Genomic DNA, 20,304 nt, shown 5'->3' with positions numbered 1-20,304 from the left:
AAGGCAAAGGCAAGGTGTTGCAAGCGGCAGTGACCCAGCACACACACCCACACACACACACACAGAGTTGTGTGTGCGTGGTTGAAAGTGGCTTAGCTTAGCGACATAATTAATTTATATGTTGACGCTGGTAAATGTTTGCGAAAAGTGTCAGTTGCTTGCACCACCAGCTATACATCAACCAGGTGTGTGTAGGTAGGTGTGTGTGTGTGTGTGTATTGGTGTGCGCTGCATTTGCATAGCTGTCAGCTGCGCGCTTATTGAATTGATTTATTATAATTGTAATGCAGCTGACGTGCGGACAGACAGCCAGACAGCCAGACAGCCAGAGCTGGTGCCACATGTGGCAACTCTTTAATTACACGCTCAATAAAGGATATTCATATAAATATGTGAGTGTGTGACAATTGAATAATGTATGTGGCTTAATTAACGGCATGCATATAAACCACTTTCAAAATACTTACCAAACGGCAGCTGGCTCAATGGCCCACTTGAAATTCAATAAAAGGCAACAACAACAACAACAATAACAACGGCAAACAACACAATGAACATTTCATATGCAGGCAAAGTGTTTTGACTGTTTTTTGTTTTTTTTTTTTAAGAGCCAACGGCAAAGTTTTGACACACACACACAGAGGCTGCTGCTGCTGCTACTGCTGCTGGCAACATATGGTGGCAAGCTGTGTGTCCACACTTGTCTAAAGAACCTAACACACGCACACGCACACACACACACAGAGTTGAAAGAAAATGGCGCAACCAAAAAACAACTAAAAAACGGGAAAGGAAAAACCAAGACGCAGTTGGAAAATAATAATAAATGAGCTACGAACAAAAGTGGAAAATATAATATTTAAGCACAAGCAAAAACAGTTTAAGTGGCAAACAAGTCATTTGCAGGCCACACAACGACTGTGCGTGGGCGTGTGTGTGTGTGTGTGTGTGTGTCGGCAGCAGTCTTTGCTTTGACTAGGCTCACTTTATAAGCCCTCACTGTGCATACACGTATATAGTTCTTACTAATTTTTCTTTTTGGTCTCTGTCTCTTTTAATATCAGTTTTTTTTTTTTTGACTTAGTTTTTTTATTGGCTCAAACTGCACTCACAAAAGCACTTTGTAACAGCAGCACAAATTGGCTGTCAGTCACACTGGTCCTTTAAGTTAGTTAGTTGGAATGGGATAGGCCGAAGGGCCCGTCAAGCGCACACAACTGACGCTGTCGCAGGACGACAGCCAACTGCGCGCTGAGCATGAGCATCCTGTGCAGCCCAGCGTCGCACACAACGAGCGCAACCAGCCGCAACATGTTCGATGTCCTTAGGCAAACGTTCGAACATGGTTCGAACACGACCCGAGCAGCCGCAACCAAAAGAGGGAGACACAACCTACACGCGCAACTGCTCGCTCCACATAGCAAACAGCCTTTGTTTGCGCGACACTTGTTATCGTTAAGGCGCGTGTATGTGTGGGTGGGCCCGAGTGTGTGTGTGTGTGCAACCGCAGCGAACATTTGCAGCCGCGTGTACAACGTGTCGTATGCGCACTTGAGCGGCGGCATTTGCTCAACGCTTTGGCCGCATTTTAGGCGATACGTTTTATGTCTTCCGGCAACAAAAGCAGCTAACATGTATGTGCGCCAATGTGTGCGTGTGTGTGTGGGTGTGTGTGCAACGATGACTGTCATTATTTAGCAATTTAAACGATTTGGCCGGGGCGTCAACTATTTACAACTCATTTGCCCGCAGCTGCAGTCAGGTCCTTTGGTAATTGCAGCAGCATCAACAACAGCAACAATATGCGAGGCAGGTGCAGCAGACTGAGCCTGACGCTGTCCATAATGGCCAGCAAACAAGTCAACACACACACACACACACACACACACTGTGCAAATATGCATATAGCGCACACACAGTCAATTAAATTTTCAACTGGGCATCAAGTGTTAAAGCCCTGAAAAGGCTGATTGGGGCAGCATTTAGGCATGGGCCTGCATGCTGTCGTCTTTGTTGTTGTTGCTATTGTTGCTGCTCAGTCTGTCGGCATTTATTTTTGACGGGCTTTAAACTATACGCCAACGAAATTTGATTAAATTTTGTGCTGCACTCGAATACAATTTGTAATTCAAATTAAAAGCGCAAATAGTTGATTTTTTTTTTGTTTTTGCTGCTGCTGCAAAGGCAGGCAACAAAAGGCATACCAAATTACTGCTGAAGCAAGGGCAACAAACAGCGGCAGCAGTAGGAAATGAAATGAAACGCAGTCAGTGGAAATGATGGCCAGAGATGCTGCTGCTGCTGCTGCTGCCAAGCAACTCAACTCAACTCAGCTCAAAACCCGAAAAACAAAAAAAACACAAACCAAAGAAAAAATAAAAATGCCGCCGCATTTGAATGCTGCGTGGCAGCAACAATGTTGCATACCACTTGGGCACTTTGTTAGCAGCCAGCAGCAGTCAGCAACAGTCATATTGCGGCCACACACACTTACACCTACACTTGTGTGAAAAGTAAAAGCCATGCAGGCATTTGGCCCAACCACATACCGCTGAGCAAAGTGCCGGAACGCCATTCTTTAATGATGATCACGTACACGTGTCCTGACGCAGAAAAAAAGGAAGAATATGCCAGGAAAAGGCATGTAGCTAAATGTGTTTGCTCAAAGCCCAAGCAGCAAGCGACAATATCGGCAACTCTTCAATAAAATTAGATTATTATATTATATGTAAATTGCATTTGTAAGGAATTTCTTTAAAGTTGTTAAGCCCAAGAAGGGCTTAGCTATGTTAAATACATCAAACATTTGCCAGGATATGCAGCAGTTCAATTTTTAGACGGCAACATACGTCAGACTATAAACTGCTTCTGTTATCAAATGTCCAGTAACTAAATCGGTATATTCACTGCCTTTATTGACTGTCTTTAAAGCTAGCAAAAGTTTATAATAGTAATCGTGCGGGTCATCCGAATGGGGCCCTTTCCTGATCTGCCTACATGTTGAATATTTTCTATGCAAAGTTTTTTTTTATTCGATTTGATTTTATTCTGCTGAAAATAATTTTAAATTAGCTACTAAAACATTAAAAAAATTTTTTTTTTAAAAAAATGTGGAAAAAAAAAATATTTTTAAAAATTGACAAGCCGAAATATTTTTCAAAGTAACTACGAATATAAAGAATATGAATATAAAGAAAGCTTGCAATATATTTCAGACAAAATATAAGAAATCAAATCAAAATGTTGTCAAAAATAAATCAGTATAAGATATATAGAAAACAACAAAAAATAAATGATAAATAATACACTTCATCAAAGGTTTGGCATATTTATATAGCTGTTGACTTACAACACAATTTATTCATCTAAACATTTTCCACAAATATTCAATTCGAGTAGAGTATTAACTTTTTATTTGCTTTAGCTAAAATATATATGGAACGTATAAAATGTTTAGATACAAACTGAAAAAGTAAGCAGAGCGCAGTTTTTGCATATATAGTAGAGCCACATTGTCTATGGAGGTGTTTTGGCAACACAACAGCAACAGTCAATTTCACACACTCACACGCGTACAAAGGCAAAAAAGGGGTGAAAAGTAAAAGCCATGCCAGGCGTTTGGCATGAAAATATTTTAAAATTCTGGCAACGAAAGTGCAGACAAAACTCTTAAATGACGAGCAGCACGTGCCCAAATAAATGGGGAAGCAGCATAGTTTGATGTGGCAACGCTGCTCATCTAACACTCACACACACACACACACTTCACAGAGCCAGGCATACGCATACGTGAAATTGCACAAGTGGCAATATATACACGTATGTATTTTGAATGCTGCCTGCCACCACAGAATAGCGAACAGCGAGCCCATTCACATGCGCTGGCAACTCAATTTCGCACAGTGTCCCAGGGTGGGGCACAAGCGGCAACTGGGGTGTAGTCATTTTTGGAGGCTTTTGTCCTAGCTGCGGAATGAAGTCTGGCTGCGTCTTGTCTATTGCTGACTTTCCGATTCCAATGTGTCAAATTGTTGCAGCAGCAGATTGCGCTGTCTGCAAGTAGCTCAGCAGCACGTCAGACAGCAGATAAGGAAATGGAGATAAAGCGCGAAAGGGATGCGGTGACGGAAGGGAGACAGAGAGGGAGCAAGTTGGAGACGCTGTTTTACTTATGCAGATGTGACAAGTGCATAAGCCAGCGCATGGAAAATGGCTTATTTATATTGATATATTGCACAAAATCAATGCCATATGGCATTTAACGATTCACTGAGTAGCATAAACAAGAAATAATTGAAATTTCAATGAAAATAAACGACGTTAAAATACGCTTTATTGCAAGCAGATAAAAATATGTACTTAAATCTGTCATTTCCTTTTCTACAAATTTCCTAAAATAAGCCAGACCTTGTTTGCTGCTTAATGTTCTTGAAAAATACCAAAAGTGATCGAAACGAAATGCGTACTTGGTATTTTCTGCAGCTTACAACACTTACACAGCAGCTTGCGCACGCTAAATTATAAATAGCAAACAGCTAAGTGACCTTTAACAGCGACAGCATCCATTGCGTAATCGAAACCTTGTTGTGGCCTTAATGGCTCACTCCTTTGGACAAGTCAACTGCAGAGTGCAGCCATTCTATTGTATATGTTCTGTATATCCTTTGCACAACAATAACAATAGTATTTCAATTCTGCAAGCTCCCACACACACATGCACGCACATGTTTGGTATTTTTTTTTTCAGTTATTTGAAAAGTGTTGTACAACTTGATATTTTTGTAGTGAGAGTGTATTACGTTCCGAGTATGACAATAAACGGCAGATAATTAAAGCTCAACAATAATATTAAATTTATGCACTCGATTTTACTTTTTCGCCCCTTTTTTTGGTTTCACGTGAAATTTGCATAAAATCAACATTGGCATTTACGAATGAAATGTATTGTATTTATGTTTAAAAAAAATATATAAGAAAAAATACAACTTTTTGCAGTCAATAATCAATCAAACGTGAAATAAATGGAAAAAAAAAATTTATATATATACGTATATGTATGTATAGAGTAATGCAAAATGAATTGTTACTGCAGCAACTGCTGCTGCCGCTGTTGCTGCTGCTGCTGCTGCTGCTGTTACTGTTGCTGCTGCCTTAATCGAAATGTTTTTTGCTTGATTATTTAGTTTTTTTCTTTCTTTCTGTATTTGGCTTGCTCTGCTCTGGTTGGTTGGTCTTTAATACGACTTCCTGTGCCATTAAATTTTAGCATAACAAACAAAATACTTTTCGAGTGTTTCCGTTTGCTTGTTTCGGTGACATTTCGGCGGCAACCGGCGGCAATCCAGCAAAACGAGCTCCACAAAGCTAAAAGTGCAGTAAAAAATTTGTTGAAATATGCGACCGTCCGTTAGGCAACAAAAATTGCACGAGCTTTTATTTGCACTTCAATTTTGCCCTCGACGCTGCCAGCAGTTGCCACAGAGAGTGAGAGAGAGAGAGCGAGTGGGGCGGGGGCATGTCTCACCCACTCCCACTCTCTCGCTCTTCCTCTCTCTTTATGGCAGTTGCAATTGCAATTCCCCTCCGTTGCAGTTTGTTAACTGCAGTGCAATGCATTCGCGCTAACTGCGGACAAGGGATTGCATAGCTGCCGTAGAGCCAGGACGGACCCAAGAACCCAATGACCGAAACGTTAGCAAAGTCCCAAGACAAGTGCTGCTAGCAGCTATTTTATTTTTGAATGTCCTTTGCTGCTTATCAGCGCTGAAAATCAGGAGACAGAGAACTCTGCCCAAAAAATATATACACATAGATATATATAAAAGTGAGTGTGCCGCGACTTCGGACCGGCCAGCAGGATACAGTCGGCGAGAGTGCAGCACAAAAAGCTGCAGGTGAAATGCAAGGAAACGAGCCAAATAAAATCATGTGACACTTTGTGGTTAATAATGTTGTGTGTACGTCCGATCCGCCGGTGTCTTCAGCCCAGCGAGCCCCATTGTTTCGTTTACGCTTGCCCCAAAAAGGAGCTGCTCCCCCGCCCCCACCTACTCAGAAAATAAATATGAAAAAGCGGGACAAGCGGGGCATCGTTGCTAGCGACGGTGATTTAAATGCAAATTTATTATCATGCAGCTCGCAAAAATGATATAAAAAAACCACAAGCCAAAAACCCAAGCAAACACACACACACACACATCGCACACACCCACAAAATAGTATAAATAAATGGCAAAAAAGAATGTTGTAATAATATTTACAAAATGTCTGCTTGGCCTTTTTTACATGTTTTATTATTTTATATATTTTGATTTTCATATTTTCATTTAATGGGCACATTTTAATTTTTTCATTTGCATTTTCATTTTGATTAAACGATTTCCATATATATACATATAGACACACACATATATATATATGCCTTTTATATCATCATTAGTACATCATCTTGCTGCAAGTTAGTAAGATTAATTAGCTAATTGGCTTCGTTATTCGTCTTCTTCTTCGTCCTCTTTGAACAGATATCGAACCACGTCTGTGAATAGTATAATGTTGCGCTGCCTGGCAGCCATCATTCGATAGGCCACGCACATGTAGTACCAGACCAGGGAGAGCAGCAGCACCACTAGGCAGGCACACGAGTAGAGCTCCACAATCTTGTCCCAGCTGAGCGCCAGCCTGTAGACACGTCGGCGCACCTTGCCGACGACTATGCCAAGCGCTGCACCCAATTCAGGCAGGCATATGCAGATGCTGCGGTACCAATCGCTCAGCTGCTCTAACATCTTTAGTTATTGTCAAATTCAATTTTTTAAACAACTTTTAAAAGTTATAAAATGATAGCAGAACTTCTCAGACATCAAAGAGACTGACATTCATAGCCGAGCTAACGAGATTCATTTGCTCAAAAATTTGTTCTCAATATTTTCTAAGTCGATTCATACGACAATATCTATATATCTGAAGTGTGAGCATAGATAGAAGTTAAGATGCTTACCTTCTAGGCCATATGTTCAGCTCTAGATTGATTCTTCATTCCCAGACTAAAATTGATAATGATTTAGCTTCTACTTTGATTCTGCTTTCCCAGTTTAAAATGACATTTTCTTGTCTCGAAGCTTACCCAGACTTGAGCTAGCCACAACCTCGTTTGATTAGCTTTTATGTCACCTATTTTATTAAGCTTGATTCTGTGAACAGTTTCGAATTGGTTTAGATTGCAAATCAAATCAGACCTTACTGACAAATAGTCTGGCTCTAATCTGTGTGCCACAGCGTTGCAGATTTTCATCAATTTTTTGTGCCAACCCGTTAAACATTTTTCAAATAAATAATATTTGCAATAATGTGCCATCGATGGCATACATCAAAATTAGTCTAAAGTATGCCAATAGCTAACGTACGGCATATTTGCTTTGGAGCTGCTGTTATTGGAGTCTGAGTTTGAGGCCAGGCGAGGCCATGGCAGTCGCATTCATATCGTTAGTCATGCGCTTTATGTGTGCACATCGTTGTAAATTCTGGGCCGTATTCCGGCTGCTATCCTGGCCTTATCTTTGTGGCCGAACTGTTGTTTAAGTTTGCCATTTTTCAACAACTCATCAATCTGTGCTCGATGCCATTGCCTAAGTTGGGCCTCTGAGGCTGGATGGCTGGCTGGCTGGTTGGGGAGGAGATGGGATTCAATAGCGAAACTAACTTATGCGAGGCACGCACTCGCCGCAAATGCAGCACAGCAGAGCATCAGTCTTCGTCTGCAGCACCCTGGGCAGGCAGAGACGAGTCTGCTAAGCGTATGTTGTTCAAATATGGCAACGTTTTTCCTGATTTTCCTTCTGCAGTTTCCGACTGCGTTTGCCCTGCGCTGCGAAGTTTCGCTCAAGTCACAAAGCGTCGGCTGTCGCCAAACTTTTTTATTATGTATTTCTCTATACTTTTATTATTCATCTATCATCGTTGTTATAGTTTAATAGAAAGTTTAAAAGTCATCATCTAGCCAGCGCCAATGACTTGCCATATGGAGCGCGCACATGACACGCCCATAACTCACAATGACAGTTAAGTTGGGTAACGCCCAGCCCGTGCCAGTTCCAGTCAACCTTTGACCCGGCCCGGAGGCATTTTGCAGTCCGTTAACGGTCCAGCTGGCGGGTAGCCAACAAACGTCGAGTCCTTTGCTTTTAGATAAACAATGCAATTTACGATGAGTGTGCGGCGAACGGATGTTTCATTAGCATTGAAGATGTCCTCTATTTGAGGTGCCACCCACAGGCCTCGCACCAAGTCGTTAGTGTTAATTAACTTGGCGCCGAGTCAAGTGGCAAAAAGTGCATAAGCCATGAAGTTGTTGCAGCCTGCAAATGGAGATGAAGTTGCCCAAGACTGTGCGAGAGAGAGAGAGGGAGAGTAAGAGAGTAAGGGAAAGGAAGCCCCAATACCCCCCATGTCGCAGTCAACAGGAACCTCCGTTCATTTGCAACAACATGTCGCAACATAACTTTGGCCGCAAAATTCAATAAAAATGCGTTGCAAGCAACCATGAGACGTTTATAGCCGCATCGGCCACGCATGCAAAAGCCAAAACAACCGCAAAGTGTTTCTAATAAATTGTGTAGCAACAACTTTGGCTACAACTACAACAAGTGTTTAAATTTATCGCAGCTGCGATTTGCACGCCCCCGTTGCAAGCATCTCTCTCTCTCTCTCTCACACACGCTCACACTTGACTGTTGGTGTTTGTGTGCGTGTGTGCATATGCCATAAACAAGTGTAAAAATCATGATAAAAATGGCAAAAGACCTTCTCAAATACCCTGTAATATTTGCTTATACTTGCAATTGCTTAGTGCTGATTGTAGTTTGTTGTTTGAAGAAAGCTTCTGGAAGCTGATTAATCCGCTTAACTAATTAAATATTGATTTATATTTTCGGAAAAAAAGACAATACTACCTTTTTTAGCTTGTTTTCCTGAAAAGCTCATTAAAGCTTTCTGCGTGCTTAATATTTTTAGAATATTAAAAGCTTCGACAATACTACCTTTTTAGCTTGTTTTGCTGAAAAGCTCATTAAAGCTTTCTGCGTGCTTAATATTTTTAGAATTGTAAAGGTTCGACAATACTACCTTTTTTAGCTTGTTTTCCTGAAAAGCTCATTAAAGCTTTCTGCGTGCTTAATATTTTTAGAATATTAAAAGCTTCGACAATACTACCTTTTTAGCTTGTTTTGCTGAAAAGCTCATTAAAGCTTTCTGCGTGCTTAATATTTTTAGAATTTTAAAGGTTCGACAATACTACCTTTTTTAGCTTGTTTTCCTGAAAAGCTCATTAAAGCTTTCTGCGTGCTTAATATTTTTAGAATATTAAAAGCTTCGAAAATACTACCTTTTTAGCTTGTTTTGCTGAAAAGCTCATTAAAGCTTTCTGCGTGCTTAATATTTTTAGAATATTAAAAGCTCTGCCAATAATAAGTTTTTGCCCCTGTCAGGCTGTTGTTAACTTCAAATCTTTGTGTAGCTTTTTGTTTCACGAACAATTTCACAATATTAAAAGCGCTATGCTTCTTTGAACTTTTGACTATAATTAAATTCTATAAAAAATAAATAATCCAAAAGAAAGTCTATAAACAACTTGGTAAGCTCATGTATAGGCCTTAATCTTGAAGTCTATGAACTCATTGAGCTTAAAGCTCGCACTATTTATAACAATGTTACACATGTTTGTAAGCCAACAACAAATTTCTTCAATTTTTCAAAGTTAGTCAAAATCAAAATCGTATAAAAAGAGCAATTTTATATTAACTTGAAGTTCTCTTCTCACCACCCATAGACCCTGCTCTACAGCTGTGCTGCATGCTGAAGCTCTATGCTAATATACCTTGGCTAAATTTTAACATTTTAAGCTAACAGAGCTCAACAATATTTTACATGAGCCAAGCCTGAGGGCGCTGGCCATGGCTGTTGCTGACTAAATAACAGCAACAACAGCGACAGCGACAACAACAACAGTTGCCACCAGCAGCAGCCACAGCAGCAACAGCTAAATCAACAACAGCAACGCAAGCCACCAAGAGCAATTATGATATCGGCCATGATTTTGTGGGCAATTGGCTTTAATGGCTGTCGGGGCCAACAAAGACGACTGTGAGTAAAATTTATTTAAACGCTGCCAAATGGCGAAAGTCTGTCAATCGGCGGCAACTGTCGCATCCGCTACACCAGGCAGGCTATTTAAATGTAGAGCCCCGCGACTAAATGCGCTGGGCACTTGCCAGCTGGAAGAGCTAGGGAAAGAGAGAGACAGTGAGAGAGAAGGAGAGAGAGAGCGGTAAACCGCACGGGAACAAAATCGAGCCAAGTTTCGAGCTCAACCTCAACCCTCTTCTATTCCAGCAACTCTTCGTAGGAGTACAATTTATTTTTATATTGCTTATATGATAATCGTTTTGCATTAAAAACCTTCGTCTAGCCCCATTTTCCATTTTCAGATCCATTTCCGCTTTGCCTTTTGCCGTTGCCAAAAAAGAAAAAAAAAAACGAGGAAAAACAGAAAAAATTTTGGTGTTTGCCCGTATTTATTTAGTATTCAAAGTGTTATCGGCAAAGTCAGAGGCTGGCAGCCAAAACCCCAAAGGATTAGTTATGATAAATGTGTTTTATAAGCGTGACACAGACACACAGAGAGAGGGAGAGGGGCAGAGTGAGGCGTCCTGCGACTGGGGTCCTGTTCCATTTAATGCACAGATAATGAGTTCCTTTGTTGGCAATATGTCAAATCGCTTGCCCAATATTTTAGCCTCGAATGCAAAATGAAAATAGGAAAATGCCAAAGGATTCTCATTCGGCTTTTGGTATATGCTCTTTACCCTCTCTCACCCCCGCCCCCTCTCTATCTACCCCGGCATATTGTGTCGGCGCGTCGAATCGTGTTAATTAAGCATCCGAAATACCCACTCGAAACAGCATGCGAGATTAGAGCCTGCGACATAAATCAAGCAAACTGTTTGGGCACCCACAACTGAAGCGACAAACCTTAAGACCACTCACTAATCAATTCAAAAGCTTTTCAATTAATTCACAATTTGGCACTTGAGCCAGGCATGTGGGAGCGTGGGCAGCAGGCGCTTAAGCTGAAGTTTTACAGCAATTTAAAGCACTCAAATATGTCTTCATGTAATTCTTATGCTTATATTACGACTATACTTCGATAAGTATATTCGAGAGCTTCATTTGCATCTGCCCAACTAAAAAATACTCTGCACTGAGTAGGCACTGAAACTTAAGCCTGAATTTGTAGTCTTTTCTACCTTTCTTTTTCTGTCTTTCTGATTCCATGTCTCTCCCTCTTTCTGCATTTGTTAAACTAACTTTTTCATCTCCACATGTCTCCACACCTCTCAGTCTCTCGCTCTCCCGCTGTGTGTCTTTTTCTCTAACAGTCACTCTCTCTTTCTCTTTCTTTTTTTCTTTTTCCTTATATTTCTTTCTTTCCTTATTGCTGCCTTCATATCTTTTCGTCTCTGTTTACATATATCTTACTTTTCTTATCTTCTTCTCTCCTTATCGTTGTAGCTGTAACTTCCTTCCTTTCTATCGCACTCACCGTTTTTGATTCTCTCTCAGCCTCTCTGTCCATTCTCTCTTTTTTAATCTCTATCTCTTTCCTTTTCTCTTTTCCTTTCTCTCCCTCTTTTTTTATCCTTCAGTTCTTCTGTCTCTTTTTTTCTGTGTCTCTCTTTTCTCCATTTGCTCTCCCTGTTCTCTCCATATCCCTGTCGTTTTCACTCGCACTGTCATTATCTGTCTCTTTTGCTCTCTCGCTCTGTATCCTCTATCCATCTCTCACTCTCTCTCTCTCTCTCTACGAGCGAGAGAGCGGAGAGAGAGAGAGAGAGAGAGGCGCAGAGAGAGAGAGAGGAGAAGGAGAGAGAGAGAGCGGAGGAGAGAGAGGAAAGAGAGAGGCGCACGCGGAGAACGCGAGCGGAGCAGGGGGGAGGAGCGGGGGGGCGAGAGAGGGGGGAGAGAGCTCGAGAGAGCGGGAGAGGAGAGAGAAGGCGAGACACGCGCGCTAAAGCAGAGAGAGAGAGTAGCGAGAGGGGGTAGAGCGAGTGGGGAGGAAGAGAGAGAGGAGCGAGAAGATCTATCTCTCTCTCTGAAAGATATATCAATCTCAGCGTCATCGATTCTAATAGATCTAGATATCTCTCTCTCTACTCAATCTCTCTCTCTCTCTCTCTCTCTCTCTCTCTCTCTCCACTCTCTCTCTCTTTCTCTCTCTCTATCTCTCTCTCTCTCTCTCTCTCTCTCTCTCTCACTCTCTCTCAACTCTATCGTCTCTCGCTCTGTATCCTCCTCTCTCTCTCTCTCTGCCTATCTCTCCCTGTCTCTTTCTCACTCTCCATCTTGCCATAGCTCTCTCTCTTTCCCAACCGCCTTTCTCACCTTGATTTCGTTACTTACCTGTGTTTGCTGTTGTATGTCTACCTTCTGGTAATATCTTACATGGCCATAAACAACAATTGTGCGTGTTTCTATCAATTATCAGCTTTGTAAATACAAATTAACACAGATATGTCTCTATAGAAAGAGATTTGCTAAATAGGACAATTTAACAGCTACGCTCTGGCTAGCTCTTGGCTAACACACACACATAAATATATGTGTTTTGGCTTAAATCTGCTGCAGCTACTTCAAGCCTGGCTTAGATGGTGACAGCCTTTATCCGCTGTCCAGCAGCGAATGCAATTTTATAAGTCAGCGCCATAATCGATGAAGGTTCGACTCGACTCCAGCTCTTCGCTCTCTCTACGCCAACCACACGCTCGCTTGTCATTGATAAATTATTGTTGTTGCAGCAGCTGCTGTTTGTTGTCATTGTTGTTGCTGTTGTTGTTGTTGTTGTTGATAAATTCCTTCTCGCAGCCCTTTTTTGTTGGGCTGCGGCTGCGCACAATTTACGACAATATCTGGCTGATGTTGTAATTAAATTAAATGCCAGTCGCTCGTCCTTGTTTACTGCAGCCAGGCCACCCACGCCCACGCCCCGGCCACGCGTTCGTTCTTTTACTTTTTTTCGGGTAATTTCAATTTCTGGTAATCGCGTGCGCCGAGGTCCGCGTGACTCCAAGCGTTGGCTAATAAATATTTCACTTAATACACGATTTTCACGCCTACCGCGAGGCCAAATGCAGATATATATATATATATATGTGTGCATGTGTATATATATGTCGTCAGTCTATTGTGAATGTGTTGTTGCAGCTGTTGTGAATTGCTACAAAACGTTTACACCATTTTTCTTGAGGCGCTGCGTCGCTTTGTCAGCGCTTTTGTTGCAAGTGTCGAAAGGTGGCCAGTTGGCCAGGTGGGCGGCTGAATGTCAGCGCGTCCATGGCTCAAAATGAGTTGACACTTTGCATGTCAGTGTAATTTTGAAATATTAATCACATGCCGCACGACTGCAGCAGCAAAGCCATTGTGAGTGGAGAATGTTTGCTTGGCATGGCATCCAATGGATGCCCCCAAGTTCCCATTTCGTATAGCTGGCCGAAAGCATAACTATTGTTGCCCTGCATATTACGGTACATGCGAGCATTAGGCACACACGCACACACCTACACACACACACACACGCGCGCAGCCAACTGGCTGCATAATCAAATAGAAAACTCGAGAGCAACTCGAGTTGAAGCACGTGGAGAGAGAGGCAGGGAGTGAAGCAGCTAGACTGCCCTGGCGTAGAGCAATTAGTGTTGCATTTTATGGCCTTTAATGTGGTAATGGTTTCGGGTAATTAACAATTATGTCTAACTACAAATGCGACACGTTGCCGATTGCGTGCGCTCTGCACTTGTCGCACAACAGAACTTGACTTGACCTCCCTCTCCCTCTTCCTGTCGCTGCTGCTAGATTATTACAAATTTTGCATATTTGAAGTTGAAGCTTGCTTGCGGCAGCTGTGCAGCAAGGCGAAATTGGCCATTGCTGTGACTAAGTAAGTGGTTTTGCTTATTGTTGCAGCGTTGCGCATTCAGCGTTGCAACATTAAAATTTTAGAAATTTACCCATCAACCCAGCCACCCACAGATTAATTGCCCATGCAGTGCGAGAGAGAGAGAGAGAGAGAGAGGGAGAGGGACTAGCTCAGCTTGTGGCAGACAGACGAAAACTAATTGTTGCCGCCTAATGAGGCAGCAAGCAAATTAGCAATTTACGAGCCCAACTATGGCGCTGCTCAGATTTCACTTAACACCTAAACGGGGCATAAGAGCCACATAAAACTAACTTCCCAAATGTCCTGGCCAAAAAAAAAATAAATAAATTAAATTAAATTTCTTATTTAATATTTAAATAAATTATAGTTGCGTCTTCAATTAGAATAGGCGCCTTGCTGGCACCATAAATAGAAACTAAACTGCGTAAATAGCTCAACGGCAACTCAAATGCACTGAATATTTAAAATTTAATCCCTTTTGTTATAAATAATTGAGGAAATGTTTCACAAAACCGAAAAGCACATAGATTATACGCTATCAAAAATGTATTTAGCTCAGCCTCCCACTCCCGCTCTGCTCTCCTTTGTCAAATGAGTTTAGCGCCCGCCTAACAGCCAAATGGTCAATGATGACGCCCCCTTCCATCAGCTCAGCTGCGATTTGGTGTGGATCCCAGGCGGCAGCGGCTAAACAGCGCTCTGCGGTCTGCGTTGGCCAATGGAAAAGTCTATTAACGCACACGAAACTGTTAATTTTGCTGATGCAATTTCGGCTCAATTTATTGTGCACCCACAAAACACTGCACAACAAAAACGGCGCTCGACTACAACAAGAAAAGCAAATTTCTGCCGACTTCCGAATGCCCTAACGCAGGGGATTAATGCGGCTTTATGGTGCAGATAGCAGCTTAGCCCTTTGTGTCTGAGCGAACTGCAAGGCATCGTTTGCTTAGCTCAATTTATAGACACATTTATGTTAAGCAGAGTTGAATAAGTACGTTTAAGCTTTGGCTTATGAGACTAATATATCATTTTCGATTCATATTTGCTAGGGCAGATTATTATATGATATGGCGACTGATGCCTCAACTGAAAGAAGGAAGCCAGGAAGGAAGCACGGAAGAAAAGTAATTCGACGATGTCAAACTGAAAGCTGAAAGACTTATATATAGCTAATATATATATAGAAACAGTCTAAGACATGCCTAGTTCTATATATTAAGATGATCTCAAAGATGTCTCACCTGTGCGAGAATCTTAAGGTAAGCTAAGTTAGTCTAATTTAACCTGTTCAAACAAAGCAAGAGCAGGTTAAAGAAGGAATAGCATAAAGCCAACAGATATGTCAAGTCATATATTGATAAAGTTAATATATGTATTTATAAATAAAATAAAATTTAATTAAATTTTTTTTTTTCTTACAAGCCTTGAGCACATTTGTTGCCATAAAGCGGCCAGACCCTTTGGCGAGTGTATTAAAAACTGAAATAATACGTTTCAACGAGTCTCCGGCGGACCGAAATTGAAAAGCCAAAGTACATAACAACAAACTGTCGGCTGCCCAGCTCAGAGCACCCAGCGGCCGTGGCTGGCATTGGCAAAGCCAGGGCCAATCCCGCAGCCAGTGCGTCGGGCGCGAAAATCAATATAAATATGCTGCTGCGGCACCAAGCACCATGCACCATGCACCATGCACCATGCAACATGGCAATTTATGTGCATTCTGTATGCAGCCAGCTAAATAGACAAGGCAGCGACTGCAACTGCGATCGAGCTGTCGGACTGTGCGCGTGTGTGGCATGGCAGACAGACACCCTCAACTGCAAAAGTGCCATTCTGGCTGGGCCAAGGACACAAAGGCTACACACACACACACACACACACAGCCAGGCAGACACGTAACGATAAAACTTGAAAATGCTGTTAGCTACAAAATTTGTTGTCCGACTTTGTTGGGGCGGCGCATGCAGATTTTTTTCTTCACTCACTGCGCTCCCTCTCTCTCTCTCTCTCTCTCTCTGAGCCTCTACACTAATTTGTAGGCGCACAGCTATTGAGTCAATATATATTGCGCACAATAAGCGCAGATATAGCTGGCCGCCGCACTAGCTCCCCTCTGCGTGGAGCACGCGTCGCTGCATTCGTGTGCGTGCGATTGCAAATTTATGCACTGCGATGTAAACAAGGCAAACATTTCCGCATCGACAGCCGATGCTGGAGTCGAGGCTGAGCTGCGGGCGCTGCTGGGCACGGCGCTGCAAAACGCAATAAAGCAGCGCGATTGTGAATTATTTGCAGCATACTTTTGGGCTGACGCAGCAGCGTCATCAGCTGCATTTGTAACTGTTTTACTGTAACTAGAAACTGTGCCGCTCGACGCCTGCACAAAGCGGACAAACCTAATTACAGTTGCAGACAACAGCCCACGGTCCATGGCCCATACCCTCGTTGAAGCCCCAATCCTGGTGCCCACTTCGGTCGCTTTGTCAGTTCGTTTAGCGGCACAAATTGCTGTCCATTGGGTTAGCTCCTGCCCCTGCCCCTCGACACCCCGCCGTCTGCCGCTATATGCACTATATAGCCAGATATTCAGGCCACATAACTTTGTCGGCCATTGCGACAACTGACTTTTCAACTTGGTGCCGCTGTTGCCTCTGTTGCTGCTGTTGCTGCTGCTGCAGTTCGCATTTGCCCAAATGCCCTTTGGCAGTGGCAAAGGCCACACTTACAGGGTATATTGGGTGCATCCTGCGGCAGCTATACGTTTGCCTGGCATAATTCAATTTCCCAAACTTTTCAAGTTATTTCAAAATATTTTTAAACAATGTTTAAATTCTGCGTAAATTTTTGGTGTGGCTAAAGATAATAAATCTGTGTTAATTGTTTTAAGCAAACTAAAAAAGTTTGTTCGATTTTTAAGCTGCATAATTCAATGCGAATTTAAAATGTTCTTCAACTGCCTTTCTATGCAATTCTCAAGATTTCAAGCTGGCTGCCAGCGCAGTCTATCTCTATCTCTATCTCTATCTCTATCTCTATCTCTATCTCTATCTCTATCTCTATCTCTATCTCTATCTCTATCTCTGTCTCTATCTCTATCTCTATCTCTATCTCTAACTCTATCTCTATCTCTCTCTCTCTCTCTCTCTCTCTCTCTCTCTACCTATCCTTCTATCTCGACCTTGTTCTCTGTATGCCTCTGTATCTTTCTGTATCTCTCTCTCTCTGTCTCCCTTTCTATCTCTCTCTCTCTCTCTCTCTAATTTTATATCTAAGTGAAGCAAGCTTGTCTACTTAATTTGTATTACTAAGCTACAAGAGTTTACTTAATGTACCTTAATTACTTACACAATGCAGTCTCGTTTCAATATGCAAACACACTTTGGGGTTCCAGGGTATTTAGCTAGACGGCAGAGACGGCTGTGGTCGAGCGGCTGGTTGCTGTCAAGTGGACAACGGCTGAGCACAAAAAGGAAACTTGCTGAAAAACAAAATTTAAAAAGATACAGCTGTGCTGTGCTGGGGCACGCTGCAGGGGCAAGCGGCAGTGCGGGCAAATATTGTGCAATGCTTTGCTGACGCTGGGTCGGGCAGTGGCTCTATCGCTGCTGCAGCCGCTGCCAAACAACAGAACCCAAAAACCTATAACGTCAAATGTCGAACGCTGTCGACTGTGCCGACTGTGCCGACTGTCCTGGCTGGCCTCTGCGTCCGTCCGCCAGCCCGTGTCTGTCCGTCTTTGGTAACGGGGCAAATGCGTCTGTTTTATTTTACTTTTGCATATTTTTTGGCGTGTTTCAACTACTGCGGCGCTGTCTCTACATTTTTCAAGTTGTCTGCGTTTGACGTGCTCGGCTGGGCGCTCCACTGCGTCTACATCGAAGTCCTTGGCTGGGTGGTGTCGTTGGTGGCGGCGGCGACGAGGGCGACGAGGGCGTTGGCGTAGTTACAGTTCGCCCTGTGCTCAGTGTGTGCGGTTGTGGTTCGTTGCTTGGTTATCGCCCAAGCGGCCGCCACAGCGCCCCAAGGGGCACGCGCGGGGGGAGACGGGTGGTCGGGGCGTGCGGGCTGCCGGCTGGTCGAAGGGTGGGTGGGCGGTTTTTTCAGACGCTCGGCTGGCCGCGACTTTAGTTCGTTTTTGGTGAGCCTGTTTTTTAGTGCCTTCCGTAACCATTAAATTTTACGTTTTTATTAGCGCGCCGCATAGACGAGGAGCACGGCAACACTAGCTGCCACACAAGCGCCACCTCCACTCACCCAGTCAACCAGCCAGCCTGCCTGCCCCACATGCCTTGCTCGCTTTTGGCAGTTCCACCCGCGCGAAATTTTTGAATATTTCCGTTTTGGCTGCCAGTTTTGGGACTCGTCGTACAAAATGCAGTTTTGCATGCACTTGCCACGAGCAGTTGCAGCAACAGCAAAAAAAGCAGACAGACAAAACTGAACAGGAGTCGCAGATAAGACGGCCAAAATGGCCGCGTTTGCTTCTTCATTTTTTTTTATTATATTTGCCTTATCAGCGTCTCCGAATCGTGTGGCAAAAGTTGTCGCGATTGGCCAAAATTAACGTTAGACTTGCAACTTGAATAAGTTGGGCAGCAGCAGCAGAGGCAAAGCAAAGCACAAAAAAAAGACAAAAGCCACTCAAAAATCAAGCTCAAGTTGTAGCCGCGTCAAACATGTTGCAGTTGCAGTTGCAGTTGCATTTGTGGGCGTTGTGTCTAGCCTGCGCTCAAACATGTTCGCCATCCACAAGCGAACATGTTGCAGGGGTCGCAAACTCTTATACGCCAATTGTCACTCGAACACACTCACACACTCACGCACACACACTCACGCACACGCACACGCACAGGCAAAGCCATAGGACGTTTCCACTCAGTAACTCGTACATCACAACTCATTTCGGCACGTTCAGCTCAAAATTCGAAAGGAAATTAGGAAATATAACAATTAAACAAAATCGGAATTGTCCGATCCACTCGACAATAGCCGCCGCCATAGCTGAAAAATGAATCTATTGCGCAGCTTGCGTACATCCCTCAATGAGTTCTTTTATCACAATTATCCTTTCATATCCTTATGCAGCTGCTTGGTGGCCCTGCTGACAGCCTACCTGCACTATGAATGGAAGGTGCACGACTACGATCTGATGTCCTGGAAGCAGCTGACCGAGGCGTGCTGCTCCACGGATGTAGACATCTTTCAACTGATCGTCCTGCTCACCATTCTGCTGATCAACATCGTCTTCGTGGGCTTCATCATTGCCGCTTACATGCGACCGTTGGGCCAGCGTGACACGGAACTGACATTGCTCGAGATCAAAGATCGCTTTGCCCGTTTCATACTGCTGCGTCTGATTGCGCGACTCGATCGCATCCAGAGCAAGCTGGCCGCGAAGCGCAAGACACTCAGCCTACAGCATTTTACACGCGCCCATCACAGCATGGTCAAGGCGGTGGCTGTGTTCCGCAAGGATGCGCGCAAATTGTTGCTGCCAAACGAGTCCGAGATCATGCAGCCCATCGAGGATATTTATGGCGTTGCCGACGATGAGGAGCGCGCGCTGCGCCGCGACGGCTATTACAAGCTGCCAATCGACACGACCGATGCCACGGTCAAGGGCTTGTTTAGTGCGCAGTGAATGCAAACCATATTAGCGATAGCGATAACGATAACAATTGCGATATCGATACCGATATCGATTTTTACGTCATTTGCAAATCCGATTTTGTTTAACTAAGTCCCCCAATAAAGCAAATTCTTTAAAAGGGATACTTCGGGGACTTGGAAAATGTCTATCCACAGGTAAAATCGTCAGCAATAGCGATAACGATAACGATATCAATTGGAGACGGTGAAAATAGTAGCTTAATAGCATATTCTTTCTACATGTCTATAAACTGTGTTCAGTGCGCAGCTTAGTAAAAATATCGATAACTATACTTTGACTTATCGATTTTTACATGAACTTTAATTACTTTTATCCACAAGGCTTGCTCATTCTATTTATATCCTTTTAGCCCATTCAAATTTATTGCCTTTGAAGATAAAGATTTTCGATAATTATCGATTACTTGATTTCAAATTTGAATTCTTTTGAAAAAGAGGCTGAACTGAACCTGAATTAGGTAGAGTTGTGCTCTAACTGGCTCTACTTTGCGATATAATGTAGTGTAGGCTAACGATTTTCGATAGAATTATCGATTGTTAAATTTCGATAAAAATGTCTTTTGAATAGCTCTGTTCATCTTTGTTTCTTGTGTTACTATCGGCTACAGTTGACTGATAGCACACAGATCATATCAATTTTCGAT

The 20,304-nt window shown here is 43.0% G+C and overlaps 2 protein-coding genes across 2 annotated transcripts; one reads left to right on the top strand and one right to left on the bottom strand.

The window, feature by feature from the left end:
• Positions 1 to 6,365: 6,365 nt before the first annotated feature.
• LOC111605184 lies at positions 6,366 to 6,853 on the bottom strand. The gene has a single exon (XM_023323581.2). The coding sequence runs from the start codon at positions 6,783 to 6,785 to the stop codon at positions 6,489 to 6,491; it is 297 nt and encodes a 98-aa protein (XP_023179349.1). The 5' UTR covers positions 6,786 to 6,853; the 3' UTR covers positions 6,366 to 6,488.
• Positions 6,854 to 18,880: 12,027 nt separating this feature from the next.
• On the top strand, positions 18,881 to 19,790 carry LOC111605181. The gene has a single exon (XM_023323578.1). It carries the CDS (start codon positions 18,999 to 19,001, stop codon positions 19,629 to 19,631), a length of 633 nt encoding a protein of 210 aa, XP_023179346.1. The 5' UTR covers positions 18,881 to 18,998; the 3' UTR covers positions 19,632 to 19,790.
• The last annotated feature ends 514 nt before the right edge of the window (positions 19,791 to 20,304 follow it).

This window comes from Drosophila hydei, unplaced genomic scaffold (genome assembly GCF_003285905.1).
Source record: "Drosophila hydei strain 15085-1641.00,03,60 unplaced genomic scaffold, DhydRS2 tig00008135-arrow-pilon, whole genome shotgun sequence".
Taxonomy (NCBI): Eukaryota; Metazoa; Arthropoda; class Insecta; order Diptera; family Drosophilidae; genus Drosophila; species Drosophila hydei.
This window is presented reverse-complemented; position numbering and strand designations above follow the sequence as displayed.

Excerpts from the sequence above, each read along its gene's own strand:
- LOC111605184 (XM_023323581.2), bottom strand. The coding sequence starts at position 6,785 with ATGTTAGAGCAGCTGAGCGATTGGTACCGCAGCATCTGCATATGCCTG.
- LOC111605181 (XM_023323578.1), top strand. The coding sequence starts at position 18,999 with ATGAATCTATTGCGCAGCTTGCGTACATCCCTCAATGAGTTCTTTTAT.